This window comes from Erinaceus europaeus (genome assembly GCF_950295315.1).
Source record: "Erinaceus europaeus chromosome 5 unlocalized genomic scaffold, mEriEur2.1 SUPER_5_unloc_2, whole genome shotgun sequence".
In the NCBI taxonomy this organism is placed as follows: domain Eukaryota; kingdom Metazoa; phylum Chordata; class Mammalia; order Eulipotyphla; family Erinaceidae; genus Erinaceus; species Erinaceus europaeus.
In genome coordinates, this window is record NW_026647113.1 from 97,501 (window position 1) to 122,500 (window position 25,000).

The 25,000-nt window shown below is 57.9% G+C and overlaps 1 protein-coding gene across 1 annotated transcript in view; it reads left to right on the plus strand.

Annotated features, from left to right (window-relative positions):
• The window catches only part of COL4A2 (collagen type IV alpha 2 chain), a 91,822-nt gene that overhangs the window by 40,079 nt on the left and 26,743 nt on the right, over positions 1-25,000 (plus strand). The window contains exons 4-10 of the mRNA XM_060183779.1: positions 16,128-16,262; positions 16,364-16,408; positions 20,629-20,745; positions 22,938-23,009; positions 23,106-23,141; positions 23,234-23,296; positions 24,083-24,118. Of these exons, the coding sequence (XP_060039762.1) occupies positions 16,128-16,262; positions 16,364-16,408; positions 20,629-20,745; positions 22,938-23,009; positions 23,106-23,141; positions 23,234-23,296; positions 24,083-24,118 (504 nt within the window). The remainder of the gene's footprint in view (positions 1-16,127; positions 16,263-16,363; positions 16,409-20,628; positions 20,746-22,937; positions 23,010-23,105; positions 23,142-23,233; positions 23,297-24,082; positions 24,119-25,000) is intronic.

Sequence of the window (25,000 nt, forward strand, 5' to 3'; positions counted from 1 at the left end):
CCTCTTTCTCTCTCCCCTCTCCTTCTCTCTCTCTCCTCTCTCCCTCTCTCTCCTCTCTCCCTCTGTCACTTTCCCTCCCCTCTCCCTCTTTCTCACTCCCTCTCTCCCTCTCTCTCTCCCTCTCTATCCTTCTCTCTCTCCCTCTCCCCCTCTCTCTCCCCTCTCCCTCTCTTTCTCCCTCTCTCTCTCCCTCTCTATCCTTCTCTCTCTTCCTCTCTCTCTCTTTCTCCTTCTCTCTCTCTTCCTCTCTCCCTCTCTCTCCTTCTCTCTCTCCCTCTCTCTCTTTCTCTCCTCCTCACCCTCTCTCATTAAAATAAAATATTTTAAAAGGCTGGCGAGACAGCCTAGTGGTAGAGGTTTTACAGAAGACTGTCCTGCCTGACACTTGAAGGTCCCAGGTTCAGTCCCCAGCAGCACCATCAGCCAGAGCTCAGCAGGGCTCTGGGGAACTGATAGCAACCATATTAATAATAACAGCCATCGAAATGCAAGTGGGGAGACAGCATAACGGTTCTGCAAAAAGCCTCTCCCGCCTCATGCGTGGAGGCCCCAGGCTCAGTCCCCAGCACCACAGTCGAGGGGAGAACCAGCAGGAAACGGGCGGGAGGAGGGACGGACTGGGGCGAAGCTCTGGGTCCCCAGCACCCCCAGGTCTCTGTGAGCCTCTCCAGCCCCCATCTGACTACAGTCCAGAGTCTTAACTGGGCACTTCCTGCCTGGACGCCATCCGGCCGGCCTCTCCCCATCCTCCCCCAGGAGACCGTCACAGCCTCTGCCCCGAGGGGAAGACGGCAGGGAGGCCGGAGAGCCTGGTGGCCTCCTCCTGGATGTCTGCCCCGGGAGCCGGGGGTGCTGCCTGGCACGCGGGTGGGTCCCGGGGTCTGCGTGGGGAAGTGGAGCCTCGCCCTGTGCGGCGAGGCCGGTGGGGCGCCCTCCTAGAGCCGGCGCCCCGTGGTGGGAGACAGGACAGGCCTGGCCCTGCCGTGGTCGCAGTCGCTGCTGTCTTCAGACTGTTTGGATTTCAGGAGTGAGACCGGGGCACGCGGCACAGGCGGGCGGGGATTGAACCCTCGGCCTCCTGGCGTGGGCGTCTGCTGTGCTGTGCCCCGGCCCCTTCACTGCCCCGTGTGATTCTGAGTCACAGGAAACAACTTTTTTAATTGCGGGAGTTAATGGGCTACAGCTGTGGGTGCGTGTCTGTAAATCTCTCCATTTCCTGCGAAACACTCTCCCCCCAGCCCAGGTCCCCTCCACCATCAGCACCAGCGCCTGAGAGCCCCCCACTACCCAGAGTCCTTTGCTTTGGGGCAAGACCCACGTTCTGCTTGGGGTTTCCCCTTATATTCTCATTTCTCCACTTTCTTTTTTTGCCTCCAGAGTTACTGCCGGGGCTCCACAAATCCACTGCTCCTGGAGGCTATTTTTTCCCCTCTTGTTACCCTGGTTGTTTTTTCCTTGTTGTGGTTGTTATTATTGCTGTTGTTGTTGTTATTGACATCATTGTTGTTGGACAGGACGGAGAGAAATGGAGAGAGGAGGGGAAGACAGAGAGGGGGAGAGAAAGACAGACACCTGCAGACCTGCTTCACCGCCTGGGAAGCGACTCCCCTGCAGGTGGGGAGCCGGGGGCTCGAACCGGGATGATGTCTCCACTCCTGTCCATGAGTGAGATCAGCCCATCTTCGTCCTGCTCTCTCTGGCTGATCTCACTTCCCAGGATTCCTTCAAGCTCCATCCCAGAGGAGGTGAAGAAGGTGGCTTCATCCTTCTTCACAGCTGAGTAGTATTCCATGGTGTGTATATAGACCACAACTTGCTCAGCCACTCACCTGTTGTTGGACACCTGGGTTGCTCCCAGGTTTGGGCTGTTACACATTGTGCATCTGTGAACACAGGTGTACACAGACCTTTTTGGATGGTGTGTTGGGTTCATAAAGCAACACTTTGAAGTCACTTTTTTTTATTTGTAATTCTTATTAATTAATTTTATTAATTATTTTTATTAATACTAAGATTGTGAGCTGACAGGCTCTAGCTCCACCCACCCCACCCCCAGAGCTCCACGTCCTCACCCTCTCGCCTCCCACACGGTCTCAGAAACACTTTGCTTCTGCTTGTCTCTCTTGTCTCTGCAAGTCCACGCATGCCAGTCCTCGTCACTTCAAAGTCCCGCTCTCACGGCCCTCGACTTACAGAAAAAGTGGAGGGGCCCCGAGCTCAGTCCCTGGCGCCTCCACACAGTGGGCTCTGGCTTCTCTGTGTCCATCTCTCGCTTCTCTGTGTCCGTCTGTCTCTCATCCGTAGGAAGGACCCCACCCCGCGGCTGGCTGCAGGGCTGCCGTCTCTGGACGCACGTGCCAGCCGGGCCCCCTGCGTCTGATGCCAGTTACAGAAAAGCACAAAGGTCGGGTCTTTCTTTCTTCACCCAGCTGCTTCTTCCCTGGTCTGTGTCTCCCCACGCCACCCGCCACCCCCAACTTGGCGTGTCCGTCCGTCTGTCACTATTTTTACCTTCGGCTTGGAGGGGATGGAGGGGGCAGCGTGTGAAGTCTATTTATTTGAGGCCAACTAAAAATATAGGCTGCTTATCTGTTACTGCCCGAGGCCGCCGGGGAGGAGGGACTCAAGTGCAGGCCTGTCCCTGGGCTTGGCGGTGACTCGAGTCACCGTGACGTGATAAGGGGACAAGGCCACTGGGCCAGGCGGGAGTCCCCAGCTCAGTGACCGCTGCAGCGTCTCCAAGGTCACCGTGCCTGTGGGCCGAGTCCGTGCCCCCTCTGCCCTGCTCCGGCCCTGGCCGTCGTCGGAGCCCCAGATGGAGGCCGGCGGTTCACTGAGGTTATCTTGAATCCCAGAAGGCAACACTTGTTTTTTTCATTGGGGGGTTAGTGGGTTACAGCTGTTGGCACGTGTGTGACACGTCTCCCTTCCCTGCAAAACCTTCTCCCCCCAGCCCAGGTCCTCCTCTGCCATCAGCCCCAGGACCTAAAAGCCCCCCGCCCACTACCCAGAGTCCTTTACTTTACTGCAGGACACCAAACCCAGCCCACGTCCTGCTTGGGGTTTCCCCTTCTGCTCTGATTTCTCCACTTCTGTCCCTGAGTGAGATCAGCCCATCTTCATCCTGCTCTTTCTGGCTGATCTCACTTCCCAGGATTCCTTCCAGCTCCATCCAAAATGAGGTGAAGAAGGTGACTTCATCCTTTTACACAGCTGAGTAGTATTCCATTGTGTGTCTAGACCACAGCTTGCTCAGCCGCTCACCTGTGGGTGGACACACCTGGGTGGCTTCCAGGTTTGGCTGTTACACATTGTGCTGCTGTGAACACAGGTGCGCAGATCTCTCTGGATGGTGTGCTTGGTTCATTAATCAATTCTTTAAAGTCACTTTTTTCAAATTTTGTTTTTATTAATAACAAGATTGTGAGATGACACGGTTTAGTTCCACCCCACAGCCCAGGACTTGAGAAAGATGTCAGGGAGATGAGTGAGGGCTGACAGGATGAAGGGGGCAGCGTGAGGGCCGGGCCTGGGTGCGGGGTCCCTGCACAAACAGCTTCTCGGCAGAATCTGGGGTGAGGCCCAGGGCCTGGGGACGGACAGGAATGAGAGGCAGAGCCATGATGTGGCTGGGACTGGCCTGGGCTCTCCGTGGCGGCTGGTGTGGGGGCGGCTTCCTCGGGCCCAGGGGCTCTCCCACACGTGCATCGTGGCCCCTGATCCCCTTCGCCGGCTGGCCGAGCAGTCGCAGAAGCCTGGCTCTCCGCCCTTGTGTGAAGGGACTGCGGAATTGCTGGGGTGCTGGGGGTCCACCCCGAGGTCTGCGCCGGGCTGCGCTCCGGTCTGCTGGTCTCCTGGCCTGGCCTGGCCTGGCCTGGGTAGGGCACCCACATGGGGAGGAGGGGAGCCCGCCTTTCTGTGTGTGTGTTGGGGGGTGTGCTGGCTCAGTGCCGGAGACCAGCCCCCCCCCCCCACGTTCCTTCTGTGCTGGCCCGGAATTCCTGAGGGATGCCGTCAGCGTCAGCCGCGGAGGCTGGGAATCCAATGTTCTTGAACGAGTTCCATGCTCGTAACCAGGACTAGAACCAGACGGGGCCCCCGGGGTGGGGAGGGCGGGGTGGGGGGTCTAGCCGGGACCGTCCCGCTCCGTCCCCCGCCCCCGTCATCACGGAGGAGGCCTGTCTGTCACGGGGTCCCCATGCTGGCCGGTAATGGGGGGCGGGCTCCGGGAGGGGTGTCCTGAGCAGGTGAGGCTTAGAAGTGAGATTTTCGTGTCTTCAGGACATCTGCTCAGCTCCTGGCTTTTGAAACATCACTCAGGTGGACACGCGTATCTGCCAGGAACAAGCGAGATGCCAGGAGGCTGAAGCCCTGGCACCACCTGAGGGATGCTATGGTACCAGGGGAAGCTCAGGTCCTGTGATGTCTCCCTCCTCTCTCTTTCTCTCCTCTCTCGGTCTCCTCCCTCTTTTTCTCTCTTTCTCATTCTCTCTTCTTTCCTCTTTCTTTTTCTTTCCCTCTCTCCTCTCTTTCCTTCTCTCTCTCTCTCTCTTTTCTCCCTCTCTCTCTCCTGCTGTCTCTCCACCTGAACATGGGAGTAAAACCGCACGTGAGCCACCCCCCCCCCCAAAGTGGAGCTGGGAGAACTATGGAAGGTCAGCTTTCTTCACCCAGAAGTTGATTGGCAAAAGAGCCACGGAGGGGGCCCGGCGGTGGCGCACGAGGTTAAACACACGCGCTACAGAGCACAAGGACCCAGGTTCAAGCCCCTGGTCCCCACCTGCAGGCGTCTCTCTGTGTCTCTCTCCCTCTCTCTCTCCCCATCCCCTCTCAATTTCTCTGTCTCTGTCCAATAAATAATTTTTTAAAAAAGATCAAAAGAGCCACCATTAGGAGAGGACCCCGGGTGGGTGGGAACGTGGACCCGCTCAGGATCCCTGGGCTCCTTCCTCTCTGACCTGATCTCTGGGGCTTTTCATGGGAATCTCATTCATAGGAAGACAGACTGATTATCATTCCTTTATTTCATTTTTCCAAAGAGGGGAAATGTGGAAACAGCTCCAGCCTGCAGTGTCCTGTTTCATACTATTTATAATCAATGAGACAGCAGAAAAGGTCCTAATTTGGCCTCCGACAGAGAGAGAGAGGCCATTCAGAAGGTGACGTCCAGCGTGCTTGGCCTGGACGCCCGCCCCCCTCTCCCCACCACCATGGGGGCGGCCAGTGTCCTGTGACGGCTAGCCGTGACTCAGCCCCTGAGACCTCCTCCTGGGCCGGCTTTCCTTTCCAAAGTGGAGCAGAAAGCTTTAAAAAATAAATAAATAAAATACCTTCCAAGTCTTCAACTTAAAAAAAAAAAATCAGATTCACAAATAAACTTGTAGTGAACAGGGGAAAGGTTTCCAGCCTCCTGACGGCCATCTGGACAGCTTCCCTGAGAAGGCGCCCACGCACCCCCTGTCTTCCTGGCCCCGGGTGCGAGGCCTTGGCCCAGCTCCCTGTCCCCACCCGCCCAGCCCAGAGAGGAGGAGCAGGGGACCCGGTGCAGGGGCGGGGGCGGGGGCTTCCTGGCTGCCCCATGCTAGCTATGCCCAGGGGGCAGGGTAGGCGGCAAACCAGCCTGAGCCTGAGCGGGTCACCTCCCACCTGCCTCGGGGACCGTCTGTCAGGGGAATCCCAGAAGCCTCCACACAATCCCGGGGACAATGGCCCCTGCCACCTGGGGCCCAGAGCAGCTGAGGTCTGAGGCTGGCAGGAAGCTTTCGTGGGCTCCTCGCAATCCCCTGACCCTGGGCTTCCTGGCACGGGGTGGGGGGTGGGGGCGCTTGGACCCTTTCCCGGCTGCTCTGTCCCTGTCACCTGTGTCCCTCCGGGTCCCACAGCTGCACCCAGGGACCCGGCCTCTGCCCGCCAGAGTGGCAAGGCACTAGAGCGTGCCCACCTGTTGGGTCCCCTGGGCCCTCCTCCCGCTTTGTGCCAGAGCCCGAGGCTCTGAGCCGGCTCCAGGAGGTCCCCCCATGGCAATTCAGGGCGGCCTATCGTGTCCCCCACTGTGGGCCAGAAACGGGGGGGTTTCCCTCCGAGGCCCCCTTGGGGCTGACGGGGAGCCAGCAGGGACCCCAGCAGGGACCCGCGTGCTTGTGTGGGTGGGAGACCGGGTGCCCGGCTAGGGGTGGCCTGGGTGGGCCCTGACTGCTGCCCTGGGGGAGGGGTGTGTGGCCAGGGGTGGGTCTGAGGGGCCCCTTCCACTAGACTTCCCAGCCAGAGGAAGGACCCCCAAAAGCAACAAAGAGCTGACCCCCACCCCCACCCCCAAAGGAGAAAGAGCGGCATCCACCCAGCACCCCAGGGAGAGCGCCCAGAGAGGGGGCAGGGAAGGGGTGATGAGGGTATGCTCCTGCCTGCCCTGCCCGGAGGCCCTGGAATTCCAGCATTCCGGCCAGAGCCCAGCACAGCAGATTATTGGGAGATCAAAGGGCTGTGGCCAGGAAGACAGGGCTTTGTTCCCAGGCCCCGCGGGAGGCCGGGAGGCGGTGCTGGGGGACAGGGTGGGGACACCCTGCAGGGGCGACCCTGCGGCCAGGAAGTGCCCACTGGACAGGCCTGAGCCCTGGGCTTAGGGCGGCCACCTCCCACCCCACCCCACCCCAGCAAGCCAGCAGGCTCACAGGTGTGAGGGTGTGATTGTGAGAGGGAGAGAGAGAGAGAAGGAGAGAGAGGCCTGACCAGAGAGAGCCCTGCTGAGCCCTGGCTGATGACGGTGCTGGGGGTGGAACCTGGGGCTTCAGAACCTCAGGCAGAGTTTGCAGAACCTCAGTGCTGTCTCCTCAGCCATATTGTTTATTAGATGGAGACAGAGGCAGAGAGAGATCAGAGCCCTGCTCAGCTCTGGCATCATTCCTATGACTGCTACTGCTATACTGCTGCTGCTACTGCTCCTGCTATTACTGCTACTGCTACTGCTACTACTGCTACTACTACTACTGCTGCTACTACTGCTGCTGCTGCTATTACTGCTACTGCTACTGCTGCTGCTACTACTGCTACTACTATTACTGCTACTACTGCTATTACTGCTACTGCTGCTGCTACTACTACTACTACTAGTACTACTACTGCTGCTACTACTACTACTGCTGCTACTGCTACTACTGCTGCTACTACTGCAGCTATTACTACTACTACTGCTATACTACTGCTGCTACTGCTACTACTGCTGCTACTACTGCAGCTATTACTACTACTGCTATACTGCTGCTGCTACTGCTACTACTTCTGCTACTACTGCAGCTATTACTACTGCTGCTACTGCTACTGCTATTACTGCTACTACTATACTGCTGCTGCTACTGCTACTGCTACTACTGCAGCTATTACTGCTGCTACTGCTACTACTGCTGCTGCTACTACTGCTGCTGCTATTACTGCTACTGCTGCTACTGCTATTACTACTACTACTGCTGCTACTGCTACTACTGCTGCTACTGCTACTGCTATTACTGCTATTACTACTACTACTGCTATTACTACTACTACTGATACTGCTATTACTACTGCTACTACTGCTACTGCTATGCTACTGCTGCTACTGCTACTGCTACTACTAATGCTACTGCTACTACTACTACTGCTATTACTACTGCTACTGCTATACTACTACTGCTACTACTGCTGCTATTACTACTGCTACCTCCACTACTACTACTGCTACTGCTATTACTACTACTGCTGCTGCTATTACTACTGCTGCTACTACTACTGCTGCTGCTGCTATTACTACTACTGCTGCTGCTATTACTACTGCTGCTATTACTACTACTACTATTGCTACTACTACTGCTGCTACTACTGCTGCTGCTGCTGCTATTACTACTACTATTACTATACTGCTACTACTGCTGCTGCTGCTACTACTACTACTACAACTGCTACTACTGCTACTACTGCTGCTATTACTACTACTACTACACTACTACTACCGCTGCTGCTACTACTGCTGCTACTACTGCTGCTGCTATTACTACTGCTACTACTGCTGCTATTACTACTACTATAATACTACTGCTACTGCCACTACTACTGCTACTACTGCTGCTGCTGCTGCTATTACTACTACTACTATACTACTGCTACTGCTATTACTACTACTAGTACTACTACCGCTAGTACTACTACTGCCACTACTACTGCTGCTGCTGCTATTACTACTACTACTACTACTATACTACTACTACTGCTGCTGCTACTGCTACTACAGCTACTGCTACTACTACTGCTATACTACTACTACTGTTACTGCCACTACTACTGCTACAACTGCTGCTGCTGCTGCTATTACTACTACTAATACTATACTACTACTGCTACTACTGCTACTACTAATACTATACTACTACTGCTACTACTATACTACTACTACTGCTACTGCTGCTACAGCTACTGCTACTACTACACTACTACTACTACTGTTGCTACTACTACTACTACTGCTGCTACTGCTACTACTAATACTATACTACTACTGCTACTACTATACTACTGCTACTGCTGCTACTGCTGCTACAGCTACTGCTACTACTACACTACTACTACTACTGTTGCTACTACTACTGCTACTACTGCTACTGCTACTGCTACTACAGCTACTGCTACTACTGCTACTACTACACTACTACTGTTACTACTGCTACTTCTACTGTTTTCCCCAGGCCCTGCTGCGCTCTGGCTGAGGGAAGTTGGGGACTGAACCTGGGGTCCCAGAGCCTCAGGCAGGAGAGTCTTTTGCGAAGCCATTTCGCCATCTCCCCAGCCTTTAATTTTTTTTTATTTTAATGGAAGAGAGAGGAGGGGAGGGGAGGAGAGAGAGAGAGGGGAAGGCACAGGGAGACCAGAGCCCTGCTGAGCTCAGGGGACGGAACCTGGGGCCCCAGCACCTCAGGCAGGCACGTCTGGACGGGCAGCGAGAGGTGGATGTGGCCGGCGCCTGGCATGTCCTGGCATCACTGCCCACTGCTCACTGCACTGGGACGGCCTAGCGCCATCTGGTTTCCCCTTGGCCCCCAGGTCCAGATGAGCCCTGCCACCCTCCAGCCTGGGCGAGGCCCACGTCCCCAGGCCCCTTGGTCCTTTTTCAGTAGCGGGTGTGTGTCCAGTGACCATTCCAAGGCCGGCTCCTGGAGGGAGGCCGGGGGTCCCGATGACCATCTGTGGGCTGGTGGGCCCCTGTCCCCTGGAGACGGTCGGAGAGGCAGAGGATGACCCCGCCCCAACCCATATTTCTGGTCTCCCCGGGCACTTGGACAAAAGAGAGGGCCTGGGTGGCACGGAGCCTCTCCAAAGCCCCTCTGTTCCCTGAGCTGCACTGATCCGTTTTTTTTATTTATTCATTTTCACTTGTGTTGCCCTTGTTGTTTTGTACTGTTGTTGTAGTTATCATCGTTGCTTTTGTTGATGTTGTTGGACAGGACAGAGAGAAATGGAGAGAGATGGGGAAGACAGAGAAGGGGAGAGACAGACAGACACCTGCAGACCTGCCTCACCGCCTGGGAAGCGACTCCCCTGCAGGTGGGGAGCCGGGGGCTTGAACCGGGATCCCCACGCGGGTCCTTGCGCTTCGCGCCACGTGCGCCTAACCCGTGCGCCACCGCCCGACTCCTTATTTTTAAGTAGAATATTGATTGACTGTTCCCCAGAGTCCTGCTGAGCTCTGGCTGTTGGTGGTGCTGGGGAATTGAACCCCTGTATTGTTGTTGCCTTCCCCAGAGCCCTACAGCCCTGTGGTGAATGCAGGGCCTCAGAGCCTCGGGCAGGAACAGTCTCTTTGCAGAACCCCGGTGCCGTCTCCCTGCCCTTTAACCTGGGGGTCCTGAATCCGCTTATTGTCCCCAGAGCCACCAGGTCCCCTCACCCTGTGGTGGCCCTCCCTGAGAGAGAATGGGACCCCGTGCTTCTGACAGGGAGACCTGCAGGGAGGGCGGAAGCCGGGCTCTACCCTGAGGCTGGGCCGCGGGGTGGGGAGGGGCCGCGGGAGGGGCCTTTCTTAATCCCAGAAGACCCCAGAGATGGCCCAGGGTCCAGGTTCAATCCCGGCAACCCCCCCCCCCGGAGTGGTGGGGAGCTCAGTGAGGGCCTCAGGGCTCTGGGGCCCCTTCCGGATCCGTGGGGGCGAGGGGCACGGGTCCCCTCAGAGCCAGGAGGGGCTGGTGCCCGTGTCAGGGACTCAGAGAAGGGGTGGGAGCTGGCTGTCCCCCGCCCGGGAGGCAGCTTAGGAGAAGCTCTCACAGCCACTGGGGGTCCCGGGGACGGGGGACAAAAGGGAGAGGACAGGGCCGGGGGCTGTGCAGGAATGGGGTACTCTGCTCCGAGCACCTCTCAGAACAGTCTGCAGAAGAAATCCGAGAGACAGAGACAGAGACATGAGGAGAACGAATCCCTGTGTGGGCACAAGGGCAGGAGAGGCAGCCTGGCCCGGCCAGGCAGGAGGGAGGCCTGGTGTCCACTCTGGACTTTGAGGTGAACCGTCAGGCTTGCACGGCCAGACTCTCCTGCTTTGTGAAAGGGGAGAGAGAGAGAGCAAGAGGAAGGGGGGGAGAGGAGGAAAGAGGGGGGGAGGCTGTGGAGATGAGTATGGTCCTGCCTGAGGCAGCAACCAGTCCCAGGTTCAATCCCCAGCACCACCATCAGCCAGAGCTCAGCAGGGCTGGCGAGAGAGAGAGGGAGACGAAGGGGGAGGAGAAAGAGGGGTAGGAGAGAGAGAGCTCAGAGCCTTGCCCAGCCTGGGCTCCAGGGCCTCCCGGGGATTGAACCTGGGCCCCGGGTTGGAAGGCCCGTCAGGCTCCAGCCGGCAGAGCTGTCCCCGGCCAGTGAAGAGCTTCCCCCAGCAAGAGCCACCCTGCGTTTCTGTGACCCAGAGAGCCAGCCATGAGCCCCGGCCTGGGGTGCGAGAGCCTGGCTAGAGCAGGAGCCTCCCCTCGGCCGGGCGGGTGTGACCAGGACCGGCCGCCTGTCCCCTGGGCTCTCAGGGCTGTGCACACGGTGCCAGCCTGCGTCCTTTCATGTGTCTGTGTTTAGTCTGCCCGCCTCTGGTGGCAGCTGGGGACCGGATGGCCCAGTGGGGAGCCCAGGTCGGGGGCTGGCAAAGGCTGAGAGAGAAAGGCCACAACACAAGAGCTTCCTCAGGCAATGCGGCACCTCCCGTGTGGTGCCAGGGCCCAGCACCCAATAGCGGTGACACAGAGGCTGCAGCCAGAGGGGCGCTCCATCCCCAGTGCTTCCCCCGTGGGCCACGGTGCTCAGAAGTCCTCTCTGAAGAAGGACCCGGGTCCACCAGAGGGTCCCGAGGACATCTGTCGGATGTAGATGTGACCCCCTCAGCCAGAGTCTCCCTCCTGGTGCTGCAGGGCTGACCAGGCCTCTGGGGCCCATCCGCTGATGTCAGCTCTGACTGATGGTGGTGCTGGGGATTGAACCTGGGACCTCAGGGCCTCAGGCAGGAGAGTCGTTTTCTCTGTGATATATTATTTACTTAATGAGTGAGGCTGATGATAGGGGATGGATGGAGAGAGAGAGGGAGAGGGAGAGGGAGAGGGAGAGGGAGAGGGAGAGGGAGAGGGAGAGGGAGCGGGAGCGGGAGCGGGAGAGGGAGCGGGAGAGGGAGAAACAGACCCCAGAGCCCTGCTGAGCTCTGGCTGATGGTGCTGCTGGGGACTGAACCTGGGACCTCAGGGCCTCAGGCAGGAGAGTCTTTCTTCTTTTTTTTTTTTAAGAATTTATTTATTAATTCATGAGAAAGATAGGAGAGAGAGAGAAAGAACCAGACATCACTCTGGTACATGTGCTGCCGGGGATCGAACTCAGGACCTCATGGTTGAGAATCCAGTGATGTATCCACTGCGCCACCTCCCGGACCACGAGAGAGTCATTTTTCTGTGTGATATCTTAATTATGTAGTCAGTGAGAGAGCTATGTGCTAGGTGGACAGACAGGATGGAGAGAGAAGGGTGAGAGAGAGACCCCGGAGCCCAGGGGTGGAACTCAGGACCTCGGAGCCTCAGGATTAAGCCCCTTGCATGGCCGTTCCGTCTGTGGGGCCGTCCCAAGCACTCTCACAGGGCCTGGGGGTCTGGAACTCAGGGCGGGAAGGGCGAGGCCCGGAGGATGTGGGGTGTCGGAGCTAAGAGGCGGCTCAGGAAGGGCAGGCTGGAAGCGGAGGGGATTTCCAAACATCCAGCGCAGACCGGGAAGCGGCGCTGCTCCCACCCCCTCACCCTCACTAAGTCCTCCTGTGCAGGGAATGAGTGCCCGGGTGGGTGGGTGGGTGGGCGTGCGGCGGGCGAGGGCGGACACCCCCCGCCCCTGTGCCTGAGCTCTGACCGCAGCCTCTTCTCAGAAGCGCCGCTGGATTCCCGAGCCCTTCCGGAATGTTCCCGGCCGGCCGGCCGGCGTGTTGGCTCTGCCTGTGCAGGTCTGGACACAGGTCTGGTCTCCTGCTGCCCCGGCCCAGGCGCCCCCACCCCCAGACGCCCGGGGCCCCGACTTGGGTGCCCTCAGAGGAGGCCCCAGGTAGAGCCACGCTGGCAGACACAGCAGCAGGACAGCTCTCCTGAGGACTGCGGCCCCTGCCCTGCTTGAGGCTCAGGCTCCGGGTTCGAGCCCGGCCCCCACAGCACTGAGGAAAGCACCTAGGCTCCCAAGCACGAGGCGCTGAGTTTGAGCCCAGGCAGCTCATGGACCAGAGTGACATCTGCTTCATTCTCTCTCTCTCCCTGCCTATCTTCATCAATCAATAAATAAAATCTGGAAGGAAGGAAGGAAGGAAGGAGTCGGGCGGTGGCACAGTGGGTTAAGCGCACGTGGCATGAAGCACAGGGACCAACGTAAGGATCCTGGTTCGAGCCCCCGGCTCCCCACCTGCAGGGGAGTCGATTCCCAGGCGGTGAAGCAGGTCTGCAGGTGTCTTGTCTTTCTCTCCCCCTCTCTGTCTTCCCCTCCTCTCTCCATGTCTCTCTGTCCTGTCCAACAACGACAATAATAACTACAACAATAAAGCAACAAGGACAACAAAACTGAATAAATATTAAAAAATAATAAGAAAAAGGGGGGTCCAGGTGGTGATGCACCTGGTTAAGCGCATGTGTTATAGTGTGCAAGGACCCGGGTTCAAGTCCCCAGTTCCCACCTGCAGAGGAGAAGTTTCACGAGTGGTGAAGTGCTGCAGGTGTCTCTCTGTCTCTCTCCCTTTCTATCACCCTCTTCCCTCCCAATTTCTGGCTGTCTCTATCTAGTAAATAAATAAAGATAATTAAAAAATTAAAAGAAGGAAGGAAGGAAGGAAGGAAGGAAGGAAGGAAGGAAGGAAGGAAGGGATGCTCGTGAACGAATAAATAAATATTGGGGGTGGGTGGAGTGATCAGAAGAGAAAAGGCCCCAGTATAGCTCAGCCAGGAGAGAGCAGGCCTTGGGCTTGAGCCCAGCTCCACACGGGTTCTGTGATGGTGCCCTGCTGCAGTCTTGCCCTCCCCTCCCTGCCCCCTCCTCCCCGCCCCTCCCCCCCACACTGTTTTCTAATGAGGACTCTGGTCTGGGCAGCGGCGTCTTATTGACCCGGGAAGCCTGCTTTTCTCCTCAGACTCAGCCTCTTCTTGAGAGAACACTCTCCCGGGGGCAGGGAGACAGCAAGATGGTTCCGCAAAGACTCTCCCGCCCTGCCGGAGGCTCTAAGGCCCGAGGTTCCATCCCCAGCACCACTGTCAGCCAGGGCTCAGCAGGGCTGGGGGTGGGGGGTGGGGAGAAGGGATGGTGGGGTGGACAGCATAATGGTTCTGCAAAGAGACTCTCCTGCTGGAGACCCCAAAGTCCCAGGTTCAATCCCTGCACCACTGTAAACCAGAGCTAAGCAGTGCTCTGGTAAAAAATAATAATTATAATAATAATAAAACTTTAAAATAGTATAAAAAGAGGGGCGGTTGGGCGGTAGCTCAGCGGGTTAAGCGCACGTGGCGCCAAGCGCAAGGACGGACACAAGGATCCCAGTTCAATCCCCCGGCTCCCCACCTGCAGGGGAGTCGCCTCACAGGTGGTGAAGCAGGTCTGCAGGTGTCTGTCTTTCTCTCCCCCTCTCTGTCTTCCCCTCCTCTCTCCATTTCTCTCTGTCCTGTCCAACAACAGCTATAACAATGGTAACAACCACAACAAGGGCAACAAAAATGGGAAAAGTGGCCTCCAGGAGCAGTGGATTCATGGTGCTGGCACTGAGCCCCAGTGACAACCCTGGAGACAAAAAAAAAAAAAAAGGAGAAGGGGGGGAAGCAAAGAAACCAAGGGAGGAAGCTGCCAGCCCTTCCTCTCAAGAAACAGCCTGACAGAGGCAGGGAGGAGCCATGCAGGGCCATGAGTGAGCAGATGCCCATGGCTGGATGGGTGGTCACAAATGAGAATGAATGAATGAATGGGGGTCATGAGTGAAGGAAGGAATAAATGAATGAATGAGGGTCATGAGTGAAGGAATGAATGAATGAATGAATGTGGGTCATGAGTGAAGGAATGAATAAATGAATGTGGGTCATGAGTGAAGGAATGAATGAATGAATGTGGGTCATGAGTGAAGGAATGAATGAATGAATGAATGAATGTGGGTCATGAGTGAAGGAATGAATGAATGAGGGTCATGAGTGAAGGAATGAATGAATGAATGAATGAGGGTTATGAGTGAAGGAATGAATAAATGAATGAATGTGGGTCATGAGTGAAGGAATGAATGAATGAATGAATGAATGAATGGGGGTCATGAGTGAATGAATGAATGAATGTGGGTCATGAGTGAAGGAAGGAAGGAGTGAGTGAGTGAATGAATGAATGGGGGTCATGAGGGAAGGAGTGAGTGAGTGAGTGAGTGAGTGAGTGAGTGAGTGGGGTCACGGGTGAAGGAATGACTGCCTGCTTGGAATCTGTGTCCATCACAGCCACCCCGCTCTGTCTGGGGACAGCCCTGCTGGAGCAGGGGGACTGTTGTTCAGTCCTCCCCTTCTGTGGCATGTGTGTGTGCACAGGCGTGTGCTCTGTGTGTGGTGTGTGTGCACAGGCGTGTGCTCTGTGTGTGGTGTGTGTGCACAAGCATGTGCTCTGTGTGGTGCGTGTGCACAGGCGTGTGCTCTGTGTGTGGTGTGTGCGTGTGCACAAGCGTGTGCTCTGTGTGTGGCGTGTGCATGAGCCAGGCGGAGAAGATGCGGCCTCCAGCCCCGCGGGGCTCCCCTCACTATGGTGAGACGGAGACCCCGAACTCCATGGACTGACCGGGGCGGCGCTGATGGCCTCGGAGCAGTCAGTGGCACTCCCCTGGGGTCCCCTCAGTTCTCAGCAGGACACGCCCACCCCAACTCGGGTCCTGTCCACCGGCTCACCCAGGACGCCAGGGCCCCCACCCTCTCCCTGCCCTCCTTCCCCGGAGTCCTTTGCTTTGGGGCAAGACACCAAACCCAGCCCACGTTCTGCTTGGTGTGTCCCCTTCTGCTCTCATGTCTCCACTTCTGTCCCTGAGTGAGATCAGCCCATCTTCATCCTGCTCTTTCTGGCTGATCTCACTTCACAGGATGCCTTCCAGCTCCATCCAGGATGAGGGGAAGAAGGTGCTTGACCCTTTTTAATAGCTGCGTAGTATTCCATGGTGTATCTAGACCACAGCTTTCTCAGCCACTCATCTGCTGTTGGACACCTGGGTGGCTTCCAGGTTGTGGCTGTTACACATGGTGCTGCTGTGAACACAGGTGCACACAGATCTTTCTGGATGGGTGTGTTGGGTTCCTTAGGATCTGTCCCCAGGAGAGGACTTGCAGGGTCACAGGGCAGGTCCCCTTCCAGCTTCTGAGAGTCTCCAGACTGCTCTCCACAGGGGCTGGACCCCTGACATTCCCACCAGCAGGGCAGGAGGGGGCTCACATGTTTTTTAGTCGCTGATGGGGGGGAGACTTTGTGAAAACCCAGGTCAGCAGGGTCTTGGGGTGACCACAGTGACCGCTGCCCCCCATGTCAGTGGCCCCCAGGACCTGTGGCTCTGTCCGTGTCCGAGGACGGGGCCCCCCAGAACGTTCTCTGAGTGCAGGGCTGATGTGACGCCCACGTCCCCTCCGCAGGGCCAGCCCGGGCCCGTGGGCCCCCAGGGTTACAGCGGCCCCCCCGGGCTGCAAGGATTCCCAGGACTGCAGGGGCACAAAGGCAACAAGGGTGAGCGAGGCATCCCGGGCTTCTTCGGACCCAAAGGAGAAGTGGTGAGTCACCCGCCCTGCTGGGCCCTGGGTTTGTTGTTGTTTTTTTTGGGGGGGGGTCCGGGTGCAGCCCCCCCACTGACCCGTGTCTTCTTTCTCCGCAGGGGGCCAGAGGCGTGTCAGGGTTCCCCGGAGCCGACGGAATTCCTGTAAGTGTGGCCTGAGCTTGGGGTCTCGTCCGGGGGACGGTGGGGACGGGCTGGGTCCTGCATGGGTGGCTGAGGGGTCCGGGCACCGTGTGTGACCCCTCCCCTGTCCGGGCAGCTGGGCCAAAACCTTTCTGTCCTGAGCTGCGTCCTGGTCAGTGGGAGCTGTCGGTGTGGACGGGGCGCCAGGGGTGAGGGGTCTGAGCCCGGAGCTGGGCGTCCGGGGGGGGGGCTGACCCCAGATGTGCAGCTGGGGGGTGGGGGGTCTGAGCCCGGAGCTGGGCGTCCAGGAGGGGGGACTGAGCCCAGATGTGCAGCTGGGGGGTGGGGGGTCTGAGCCCGGAGCTGGGCTTCCAGGAGGGGGGACTGAGCGCGGAGCTGGGAGGCCAGGAGGGGGGACTGAGTGCGGAGCTGGGCTTTCAGGAGGGGGGACTGAGCGCGGAGCTGGGCGGCCAGGAGGGGGGACTGAGTCCAGATGTGCAGCTGGGGGGTGGGGGGACTGAGCCCGGAGCTGGGCGGCCAGGAGGGGGGACTGAGCGCGGAGCTGAGGGGACTGAGTGCGGAGCTGGGCGTCCAGGAGGGGGGACTGAGCCCAGAGCTGGGCGTCCAGGAGGGGGGGACTGAGCCCAGAGCTGGGCGGCCAGGAGGGGGGACTGAGCCCGGAGCTGGGCGGCCAGGAGGGGTGACTGAGCCCAGATGTGCAGCTGGGGGGTGGGGGGACTGAGCCCGGAGCTGGGCGGCCAGGAGGAGGGACTGAGCCCAGAGCTGGGCGGCCAGGAGGGGGGGACTGAGCCCAGAGCTGGGCGGCCAGGAGGGGGGACTGAGCCCGGAGCTGGACGTCCAGGAGGGGGGACTGAGCCCGGAGCTGGGCGGCCGGGAGGGGGGGACTGAGCCCAGAGCTGGGCGGCCAGGAGGGGGGACTGAGCCCAGAGCTGGGCGGCCAGGAGCTGGGGGGAAGGCCTGACCCCCAGCTGTAGCCCCAGCCCCCACCCCCTCCGCAGGCCTGCAGCTATGTTGTCTCTGAGTCTTCACAGAAACCGGGTGGGGGTGGCCGGGTCTGTCCATGAGAAAATCTCAAATCGCAATAAAATGTGTTTTCCTAACCCAGTTTACACTCGTCCTCACAGCACAAGAAGATAAACAAGCCTCCTGCCTCCCGCCTCCCGCAGGGTTCCCAGGCTCCACTTCCTGCAGGGACAGGCTCTGATGGAACATTCCAGAGCAGACCCCCCTGCCCGGCTGCTGGGGGCCAGGGACAGCTGCTGCCGGCCTCACACAGACCATGCACACGCACATACATATACACATGCACACATACATACATGACATGCATGACACATGCACGCTCACACACATGCACATACATGCACGGCACGTGCGTCCTCGCACATGCACATACATACATGACACGTGAACACTCACACACGTGCACATGCACACTCATGCACATGTGCGCGCGCACACTCATACTCACACACACACACCATGTTAGCTGGAGGCCAGAAGTGGTGACACGGGCCAAGACATAAGGATCCCAGTTCGAGCCCCCAGCTCCCCACCTGCAGGGGAGTCAGTCATTTCACAGGCGGTGAAGCAGGTCTGCAGGTGTCTGTCTCTCCCCCCTCTGTCTTCCCCTCCTCTCTCCATTTCTCTCTGTCCTGTCCAACAACAACAACAATAATAGTAACAACAACGATAAACAACAAGGGCAACAAAATGGGAAAAATGGCCTCCAGGAGCAGTGGATTTGTTGTGCGGGCACCGAGCCCGGCAGTGACCCTGGAAGCAAAAAGGGGAGGGCAACAAAGGGGAGAATAAATAAATAAATATAAAAAATTAAAAATATATTTTAAAAAACTCATCCCAGAATTCTCAAGCACAAGGTTCTAAGTTCAGTCCCAGGCCTAGCAGAGTGATGCTCTCTGTCTCCCTCTCACTAATTCATAAACAAATCTTTTAGTTTTGTCATCCCAGAGCAGTGAAGCCCTGGTGACAAGAGAGAGAAAGAGAGGGAGCCAGGCAGTGGCACACCCAGTCAAGCACATTGTGGCACAGGGCCCCGGGTTCAAGCCCCCAGCCCCCACCTGCAGGGGGGAGGCTCCACGAGGGGTGAAGCAGGGCTGCAGGGGTCTCTGTCTCTCTCTCTCTCTCTCTCCCTCTCTCCCCTTCCCTCTTGACTTCTCTCTGTCCTGGTAAAAAATGAAGAAACGAAAGGAAACCATGTCCACCAGGAGTGCTGACACCAAGCCCCGGTGATGACCTGGTGGTAACAGAAAGAAGAAAAAAAAGGAGGAGGAGGAGGAAGGGGAGAAGAAAGAAGAAGGAGGAGGAGGAAGAAAGAAGAAGGAGGAGGAAGAAGAAGCAAAGGAAGGAAGGAAGGAAGGAAGGAAGGAAGGAAGGAAGGAAGGGGAAAGGAAAGACAGAGGCGCCCTCGGATGGTTCACAGCTCCACACACACCTGCCCCCAGGGCCATGGGCCCCCACGTGGGAGAGAGAGCAGCTGGGGGGAGACTTCACCAGCGGGGCTGTGCTCCCTCTCTCCCTCCCTCTCTCCCTCCGTCTCTCCGACTCACACCCTCGGTCTCGAGCAGAGAAAGCACTGACAGTCTTCTGATAGTGGAGTCCTGCACCTTCTCCTAGCGTTTGCCCTTCTTCCGCAGCCAGTCAACAGCGTCAGGTTGAGCCTGATGTCAAGTTTCGAGACCTCCTTTGAATCTGGAGAGGTGGCAGTCGTTGACTATGTGGGTCATAGTCTGTCTGGAGCCGCAGGGGCAGTTCGGGTCGTCTCTGGCTCCCCAGCGATGGAACACAGCGGCGCACCGGCCATGGCCTGTTCGATAGCGATTGAGGAGGGCCCGATCATAACGTGCTAGGTCAAAGCCGGGTTGACGCTTGCAGGGGTCTGTGATGAGGTGTTTGTTCTTGACCTCGGCTGACTGCCAACTCTGTTTCCAAGAGTCTGGAACAGAGAAATTCAGTGTAGGCGTAGGGGACCAGACTGGCCTGATGCTGTGTCGCCAATTGACCAATAAGAACGCGTTTGGCAAAGGACAGCCCCTCAACATTAAGTTGGAGGACTCGAAGAGCAGGACCAACAGCTTGAAAGCTGTCAGGAGGAGCTGCTTGTTGCTGGCTTTGAAAGTGACTGGGATCCATGTGGATTCAGTCGGCTAGGAAGGATCGTCAGTTTCCCCAATGAATGGGGACTCACGGGATGCACCGCGGGAAGGTCGATCCAATGCATCCCAAAGTCGTGCACCGAGCTGCAGTGACCCTGGCAGAACTCAGAGTCTGCCCATCCGTCCATCCACCCATCCGTCCATCCACCCATCCTTCCATCCTTCCGGCAGTCAAGCCTTTGCGCCAAGCCTGTGGAGTGACCAGGCTTCAGACTGCGCGAGCAGGCCCGTCCCGTGAGTCTTGGAGCCCAGCGACGCCTGTCTTGGCCCACCATCACTGGGAGGCTGGGGGCAGGCTCTGGAGTCCCCCTCACGCCAGCAGGAAAGCAAGCAAGGAGACGCCACTTCCCTGCGGCTCCCGGGGTTCGCTCTCCATGGGTGTTTGACATCCAGGAACATTCCAGAGGAAACCAGGCTGGAGAAAGACACCTCTGCCTCTGTGACTCAGGACGGCGCGTGGGCCGCGTGGAGAAGGCTGAGAAAGGCGTCCGTCCTCCCTGCCGCATCCAAGGGAGCCGGGTGCTTCTAGAATGTTCTAGAAGGGAGTCGGGCAGTAGCGCAGCGGGTTAAGCACACGTGGTGCCAAGCGCAAGGACCGGCATAAGGATCCTGGTTCCAGCCCCTGGCTCCCCACCTGCAGGGGCGTCACTTCACAGGCGGTGAAGCAGGTCTGCAGGTGTCTGTCTTTCTCTCCCCCTCTCTGTCTCCCCCTTCTCTCTCCATTTCCCTCTGTCCTAACAACGATGACATCAATAACAACAATTACAACCACAACAATAAAAAGAAACAACAAGGACAACATAAAGGAAAATAAATAAATATTTTTTTAAAAAATTTTAATTAAAAAAGAATGTTTTAGAACACCGTTCTCTGGACCACTGACTTCCCTGGCTTGAGCCTCTGTTTACCCAACTCTTCGCCGTCCACTGTGGTTTGGGGGCCATCTTCTTTCTGGCTGCGTGCTGGGAAGATGTCACTGGTCCTGGTGACGGGAACCCAGTCCTGGTCCTGGGAAGCTCACCTCTCTCTCTCTCTTCCCCACAGGGACACCCCGGACAAGGCGGCCCCCGAGGGAGGCCAGGCTACGACGGCTGCAATGGCACACGAGGGGACGTGGGACAGATGGGACCCTCAGGCCCCAGTGGGCCCCTGGGCTCTCCTGTGAGTAGCGCCCGGCCCCGGGCTCGCCACAGGGCAGAGAAGGTCCCGTCACGCTGTGTCTGTGTCCTGGTCTCTCTGGGGGACCCGGGCCTGTGCGGGGTGGGGGGCTGCCTCCCGCTTGCTGCTCCCTGGCTGGGGGCTGTGGGGCGAGGGTCCCCCGCTGCCCCCCACGGTGTGTGTCCACGGGCTCAGAGTCCCTCCCCGACTCACCTTCATCCCCCAGAAGGGGACCTGGTCTCAACTATTTTTTCAACTGTTGTATTTATTTGTCTTGATGCAGACAGAGAAGTTAAGGGAGGAGGGGAGTGTTGTTAAAATTCGTGGGCTCCAGCTGGCCGGGCTAGCTTCACGGGCGGGTAACAGAGACGACCAGAGACATACGGCTGGGCAGGGAAGCTGTATTTCTTTATTCAGGAACAATGATTCATAAACTAAACCCAACTAATCAGCAAACAGAACTTTGCTGCCTCTTTCCCGCGGCGGCGCCAAGCACTCTCGAACTCTGCAACCCTCCAACTCTCCAACTCTGGAACCCTGGCACTCTCTCCGGGTTCCTCGGGGCGGGGCCAAGCAGGCCTCGAAACTAGCAGGACTGATCCAATTCTCTTGGCGGGGGAGAGCTAGGACCACCCAATGCAAAGCATACGACAGGGGAGGTAGGGGGAAAGGAAGCAGACCAGCTTCATCGCTTGTGAAGTGACCCCCCCTACAGGGGGGGAACTGGGGGCTCGAACCCTGGATCCTTACGCTGGTCCTTGAGCTTTGTACTCTGTGCTGGGTACGCCACTGCCCGACCCCATCACAATATCATTCTCTCTTTTAAGTCAAAGATTTATTTAAAAATAAATAAGTGAAAAAATATATAAAACCTTGGGGGGGAGCCTGGCAGTGGTGCACCTGGCTGAGCACACATGTTACAGTGCGCAAGGACCAGGGTTCAAGCCCCCGGTCCCCACCTGCAGGGGGAAAGCTTTGCGAGCAGTGAAGCAGGGCTGCAGTTGTCTCTCTGTCTCTCCCTCCCTGTCTCCCCTTCCCTGTCAGTTTCTGTCTTATTAAATAAAATGGCTCGTAGTCCTGGTACCAGCAGTAACACTGCTGGGAGAGACGCAAGAGAGGGAGGCAGGCAAAGAAGAAAGCCTGGATCTCAGGCTGCAGAGAGAGCCCCCCAAGTAGACCCGTCTTGCTGCGCGTGTGACCCAGGCTTGCGCCCAGAGTCACGAGGGCGGCACACGGTGCCAGGAGCCCAGGCCTGGGGTCTCTCCCTCCCCAGCTCTCCTGCCCCAAGCTGCCCGTGGCCGAGCTTCCAGCCACAGCCAGCAAGCTCGAGCCTCCACGTGCCACCATCTTGACTGGATTTCCAAATCCTTCTTGACACAGGAAAAGCCGCGTCCTCGGTCCTCGGTCTTTTTAACGTCTGGCCATCCCGCGCCGTTACCCCGCTCGCTCCCTCGCTGCGGGACTCAGACCCTGCCGCCCAGGCCTCAGCTCAGCCACCCCCAGGCCCTGCAGCCACGGGCTGCTCACTTGCGCGCCCCACCTCCACGGCCCCTCTGCTGGCTGGTTTTATTTTTAAATTTTTCTTTAATTTGTTTTCTTTGAATGAGAGACAGATGCAGAGAGAAAGAAAAAGGGAGAGCAGAGCCCTGCTCATCAGCTCTGTGCTGGGGACTGAACCTGGGCCGTCAGAACCTCAGGCAGGAGAGACTTTTTGCAGAACCACTGTGCTGTGTCCCCAGCCCTCTGCCGACTGGCTAACTGGCTGACTGTGTCTTTTTCCTTCCTTTCTTTCTTTCTTTCTTTCTTTCTTTCTTTCTTTCTTTCTTTCTTTTCTTTCTTCCCTTTTTTTTTTCCTTTTTTTTGTAACCAGAGCACTGCTCAGCCCTGGCTTATGGTGGTGTGGGGGCTGAACCTGGGACTTGGGAGCCTCAGGCACGAGAGACTCTTTACAGAACCGTTATGCTATCTGCCCCCACCCCTGCCTTTTTCTGTGGTGTGTGTGTGTGTGTGTGTGTGTGAGAGAGAGAGAGAGAGAGAGAGAGAGAGAGAGAGAGAGAGACCTGGTTCCCCCTCTCTCAACTGATGCTGGAGAGAGACTCACCTGTCACTAAGAGGCAACATGGGTCCACGAGCATCTACTGGGGCCTTTGGAAGCCAAAGGCTATCTCTCTCTCTCTCTCCCCCCACCCCTCCAGGGACCCCAGGGACCTAAGGGACAGAAAGGGGAGCCCTACGCACTGTCTGAGAAGGAACGAGACAGATACCGGGTGAGCTTCTGGGGGCTTCCAGGTCACGGCGCCCGGGCAGGGTGGGGGCGGGTATCCCCGTGTGCCTCAGATCTCTGACACTGTCTTCGACGCCAGGGGGAGCCTGGAGAGCCGGGGCTGGTCGGATTCCAGGTGAGTGTCCTCTCCACCACAGGGTGCTGGGGCCAGGCCTGACCGGGGACCCACCACCAGCGCCCTGATCTGTCTCTCACTGCCTCCCACAGGGGCCGCCCGGGCACCCCGGGCCCATGGGACAGATGGGTCCTGTCGGAGCTCCAGGAAGGCCGGTGAGTGTCCGCCCAGATCGGCCGGGTCCAGCCCCCGGCCCCTGAGAAGTGGCCCTCCGTCCCAGAAGGGTCTGGAAGGGACCTTAGTCCAGTGTCATGGTCACCGGGAGAGGCTGGGCCCTGGGGTCGTCCTCTGCAACTCATGCTGAAAGGCAGGTGTCCACCTTGGTAAGACCATCAGGGCAGGTGTCCACCTGGCTAAGGCCGTCAGGGCAGGTGTCCACCTGGGTAAGGCCGTCAGGGCAGGTGTCCACCTGGACTTGGTCATCAGGGCAGGTGTCCACCTGGGTAAGGTCGTCAGGGCAGGTGTCCACCTGGGTAAGGTCATCAGGGCAGGTGTCCACCTGGGTAAGGTCGTCAGGGCAGGTGTCCACCTGGGTAAGGTCGTCAGGGCAGGTGTCCACCTGGGTAAGGTCATCAGGGCAGGTGTCCACCTGGGTAAGGTCATCAGGGCAGGTGTCCACCTGGGTAAGGTCATCAGGGCAGGTGTCCATCTGGGTAAGGTCATCAGGGCAGGTGTCCACCTGGGTAAGGTCATCAGGGCAGGTGTCCACCTGGGTAAAGCCATCAGGGCAGGTGTCCACCTGGGTAAGGCCATCAGGGCAGGTGTCCACCTGGACTTGGTCATCAGGGCAGGGGCCTCAGGGTGGGGCCAGTCCTAGGTGGGGACACCCACTCCCCTCGCCTTCCTGCCCACCTGGTTTGAGTCTCCGGCCCAGAGGAGCCTGGGGCAGGGGACCTGTCCCCTGGAGGGGAGGCAGTGAACATTGTCCTGTTTCCCTACAGGGCCCACCTGGACCCCCTGGACCCAAAGGGCAGCCGGTAAGTGGGGTGCTGGGGAGAGCGGGGTGTCTGCTCGGAGGGTGCACGGTGATGGGGGCTGTGTCCGCAGCCTGGGCCCAAGACCCCTGCTCCCAACAGCAGAAGCCAGTGGCGAGAGACGCCAAGTGTGAGGCCACCAGCTCTCAGGTTCCGCTGAAAATTAAGACATAAAGTTGCAGGCGGGGGAGACGGCACAGGGTTCTGCAAAGAGACTCTCCCGCCTGAGGCTCTGAGGTCCCGGGTTCAATCCCCCAGCACCACCATCAGCCAGAGCTGAGCAGGTGTCTGGTGTTGTTAAAATTCGGAAGGCTCTAGCCGGGCGGGCTAGCTTCATGGGCGGGTAACAGAGACGCGGAGACAACGGCTGGGCAGGGAAGCTGTGTTTCTTTATTCAGGAACAACGATTCATAAACTAAGACAAACTAATCACCAAACAGAACTCTGCTGTCTCTTTGCGGCAGCGCAAGCACTCTCCCTTACTCTGGAACTCAGGAACCCTCTGAAACTCTGGCACTCTCGAACTCAGGAACCCTCTCCCGGGGTTCCTTGGGGCGGGGCTGATCCAATTCTCTTGGCGGGGGAGGGCTAGAACAAACCAATGTAAAGCATACGACAGTCTGGTAAAAAAAATAAATAGAATAAAATAAAGTAATAATGAATAGTAGGAAAAAGTTAGGCTGCTGACGGCACGTCTGCTCAGAGAGCGGCACTGTTCTCACGGCCTAGGCTGAGTCTGGGTGCTCACGGAACACACTCAGAGGCGGCACTTTCTGTCACTCCGTCCTGACCTGCCGTCAGGGCTTCCTGAGAGTGGCCACCAGTGGCAGGGCCCACAGCTGAGGCTGCAGAGGAAGGGACAGAGCCCTGCTCTGGGTGGAGCTC